This window comes from Saccostrea echinata, unplaced genomic scaffold (assembly GCF_033153115.1).
Source record: "Saccostrea echinata isolate AGI-Se365-2 ecotype Australia unplaced genomic scaffold, CSIRO_AGI_Sech_v1 ptg000007l, whole genome shotgun sequence".
Lineage (NCBI taxonomy): Eukaryota > Metazoa > Mollusca > Bivalvia > Ostreida > Ostreidae > Saccostrea > Saccostrea echinata.
The window spans coordinates 6,647,501-6,651,615 of NW_026889756.1; the positions used below are offsets into that span (position 1 = coordinate 6,647,501).

The window sequence follows — 4,115 nt, forward strand, 5'->3', positions numbered from 1 at the left end:
ATTTCTACAAAGTTAAGCTTAGAAAGGAATTTCACTTATCAAAACTTGTAAAAGAAGTTATGATTGAAGAACTTTTTAAAATTTGACAAATTATCAACACCAAAATACCAAGTTTAAGAATTAAAATGGTATATTCTAAATATATCAGTAGTTTCAGAGAACATCTCTAGACACAAAAAAAACTACAGAGTACCGACAGAGTGACAGATGGATTTTTATGATGTTAACTCTAGAACTGCGTGGCTAAATTGGAAACATTGAATCACAAATTTAGAGAAAGGGATTATTCCAGTCATCATGGTCATAATTTGTCATCTTTAAAAAACTATAAAAAAAATTTGGTCAATTTTTTTTAGATGAAGGGTCGCAGACACTGTATATTCAAATAAAACAATGAAATTCAACTACAAAAACATTTAACATCATTTTAAATAATTATAATTTAACAAAAAATTAATAAATATTTGCATATCCGAGTTTAAATTTATAAAAAAAAAAAATAAAATGAAATTAATTCTATTTTTTTTAAACTAAAATGCATACATGAAACTGGACATCTTTCAATATGGGTGGCAAAAATTTGTCCTGCAGAATAAATATTTAACAATAATTTGATATGTGGAACAATTACTTTTCCATTATCCTCATTATTAATTTTTTCTTTCATGTTTTGCTATAAATATGTATCTGTATTTATTATTATCATTTCTCTGTTTTGGGACTTACCCGAGACAGGAATGGCCGAGGCAGATCCTGACCAATACAATGGACAGGTGTCCAGAGGGTAATCTGTCAATTATAAACCAGCGCGAGTTTCAAAATATGCAAAACAGCATTAAACACCTTAAAATCTAATTAGCAAATGGAAGTTATTATTGGAATATATGCCTCTGAGAAATTTTATATCAAATATGATATTTGTAAAAACTAGAAAACTGACCATAAGCAAAGGCTCTTCAGATGAGTATACATTAATACAAATGCCAACTTTTAACAGACTTAACAAATGCAAACATTACCCCCAGACAACAGAGGCAATTACACATGTATATATGTTCTTGTAAAAAGTACAAAAGGGTAAAAATCAAAAGTAGCTCAATATTTGTAAATAAACAGACTTTACATCTGATACATGTAAATGTTACAAAAATCCTTGTAGGCAGTAGCGCAAATGATGTCCTAGACCTTATGCAGGCTAGAATATACATCAGAGAAAATGTTGTACATTTTATTCAAATAAAAACCCCGGCTGAACCCTTAGGCCTAGAAATGATAACTCAATCTCATATAATTGTTCAGACTAAGTGTTAACTATTAAGTGGTGCAATAAATTATGATATAAATTAAATTACTCTAGATCTATATTATCTTCAAGCTCTTCGATATCTCCACATATTTCATGCTTACCAGAAGACAAATATTTTTCTAAACTTCACTGCCAATTTAGAATTTTCTGTCTCAATATATTGAAGTAATCTTGAACAGGGTTTGACATTAACGTTAGTCCGTCAGTCTCAGACTAATACATTTTCATTTGGACTAATAAAATCTGTGGCTAATTAGTCCGGACTAATAAAATTTTCTAGAAAAAATAAATAAATTACCAACGTTCAATTCTCGACAACTTTCACTGGAAAACCCCGCATATATTTTTAACTTTCTAGTTTCTTGGCAGGAAGTTTGATAATTCCGAGTCAATTCGATGCTCAATTTTAGGACTGATTGGTATGAAATTAAATATTTTAGCGATCCTGGTTTAGTATGCAAATAAAGAAAGATGTCTGACATTTGGATGTAATGTACATGTATAGAGAAAAAACAAAGGAGATCGAGAATACGATTGTAGTTCCTGATTGCGAGATTTCAACGAATCTTGGAATAAAACATTTCACGTAAACGCTTGGTTTATTTCAAAAAAAGTATAAAAAGTACATTGCAATCTTTATTTTTAAATTAACCTTTACAAAACATTGATGTGTGTGTGTGTGTCTACAGACTCATAAAATGGCGTGCAGACTTGTAAATGTAAAGAAGCACTAGTCCGGCCGGACTAAAGCCTAATAATGTAAGTGTCGAACCCTGTTGAACCTGTTGAAAGTTTTAGAAAAATTTTAATTTTTCTGTGAGATCATTTTTCTTGGCAAAAAGATTCCAAACTGCATAGGAAGCTTGAGTTTTATTTGGATAAAAACTATTTACACTGGATATTTTGGAAATATTTTAGTCAGTATAAGCTTAAGGACACATCACTTGCACTAGTTAAAGGATTTGTGTACATTTCTCTCCTATTTTTGACTGTTTTAAAATAGCATGCTATTTCAATTTTTCCCTTGTGTATTTATCTGTAACAGAGATCAGAGGGTATAGGTATTCCTACAAGTTAAAGCTTCAGTTAACCTCCCTTCACTCCTTATATACCTCGCTAATGTGGTGCCAAGTGAAAAGCATCTTGCTGTGAATTTCTAGCATGCTGGAGTAAGGGGATAGGATGTCCTTCTGTTCTGACCTGACCTTACAGTTACTTCATAATAATCATTTGCCCTTAATTTATCAGAATGTGACAGATAAAGCATCTGAATTTTCTGAGAAATGCAAGAAAAAAATTTACAAGAGATTCAGTGTACTGCCCTCTCACATAACTGCTTCAGTAAAAATCATATCTAACAACAGACCACAGACATCCTTTGTTCATCTGATAGGCATATATTTTGAAAATGGGGATAATTTTTTAACATGTTGAACTGAAATGTTAAATTCAACCATAGAAATATATATTCCATCAACAGATCAAATAAAATCAATAAAATAGTGTTATACTCATATAAATAAACATATAATAATCACTATTAATATTGCTATCAAACAACTAATTTTTTTTCTTCAAATTGTTTAGTACAGTATTGTGTATCTAAACTATTGCACTTAATATCATATTAAATGCTTAAAAAGGTTGTATTTTCAATGAGAAAAAACAAAAAAGTTATCGAAAAACTTATTCAAGCGATAAAATTAAAAATCTGATTTAAAATGAACGTACCACAAAGAAAGTAACTAACACAAAGGCAAACTCTATTTTTGCAATGTTAAGGCGAACTTTTCAACATTTGGACGAAAAAACTTTCTTTCCTCTTTATAAGACACTTGTCAGGACACATTTAGACTATGCGAGTTCGGTCTGGTTCCCTTTCAAATCAAGACACATAGAGATGATTGAAGGAGTGCAGAGAAGAGCTACCAAGCAGATTCCAGGATTGGCAAAATTAAGCTATGAAGAAAGGTTGAAGAAACTAAAACTACCAACGCTGAAGTACAGGCGCCACCGAGGAGATATGATTGAAGTGTACAAAATAACAAGTGGAAAGTATGACCCATTAGCAGCAGACTTTATCAAGTTAAGGAGAGACCACGTTACTAGGGAACAAGGAAGAGGGAATTCCAAGAAGCTGTTTGTACAGAGACCGAGACTCAATATAAGAAAATTCAGCTTCAGTGTTAGAACTGTCAGTCTATGGAATAGCTTACCAGAGGATGTTGTAAGTGCTAAAACTCTGAATACTTTCAAGAATAGACTGGACAACTTCTGGAAGGACCAGGATGTGCTCTATAATTACAAAGTAGATTTTAAAACCGATTACACCGGTAGTCACCCAAGTAGTCACCCAAGTAGTCACAGAGCAAGTTTGGAGTCCGACGAAGAGGACCTTGACAGGACCTGTGTTGGAAAAATACCATAAGTAACCATAAGTAAGTAAGTAACAATCATGACCGTTCACGATCCAAAGCGAAAGCGGAAGTTGCAATGCGCATGCGCAACTGTGAAGCAGGGAGCTGCCGAAAGTTGAATCTTTATGAAACTGATATTCCAAAACCACATACGGCCGTCGATCCGTCTGGAACCGTTGAAAGGTAAATAAAATATCAGGAATAGGAGTAAAATATATGGATAATTATTGGATACCACTTTTAAAGCAGGGGAAAGCATTAAATACAAGAAATAATACCCGAAGCGAGTGACAAAAAAGCGGCGGCGTAAATCGGAAGGTTTTTACAACACTTGGATCTGTAGCTCTCTGCTTTGTCTGTCCGAATTTTCTCAAGCAGAGAGCTACAGTTCT

The 4,115-nt window shown here is 32.7% G+C and overlaps 1 protein-coding gene across 1 annotated transcript; it reads left to right on the forward strand.

Moving 5' to 3' along the window:
• The first annotated feature begins 3,206 nt into the window (after positions 1-3,206).
• On the forward strand, positions 3,207-3,734 carry LOC133180695 (uncharacterized). The gene has a single exon (XM_061315162.1). It carries the CDS (start codon positions 3,207-3,209, stop codon positions 3,732-3,734), a length of 528 nt encoding a protein of 175 aa, XP_061171146.1.
• Positions 3,735-4,115: the final 381 nt, after the last annotated feature.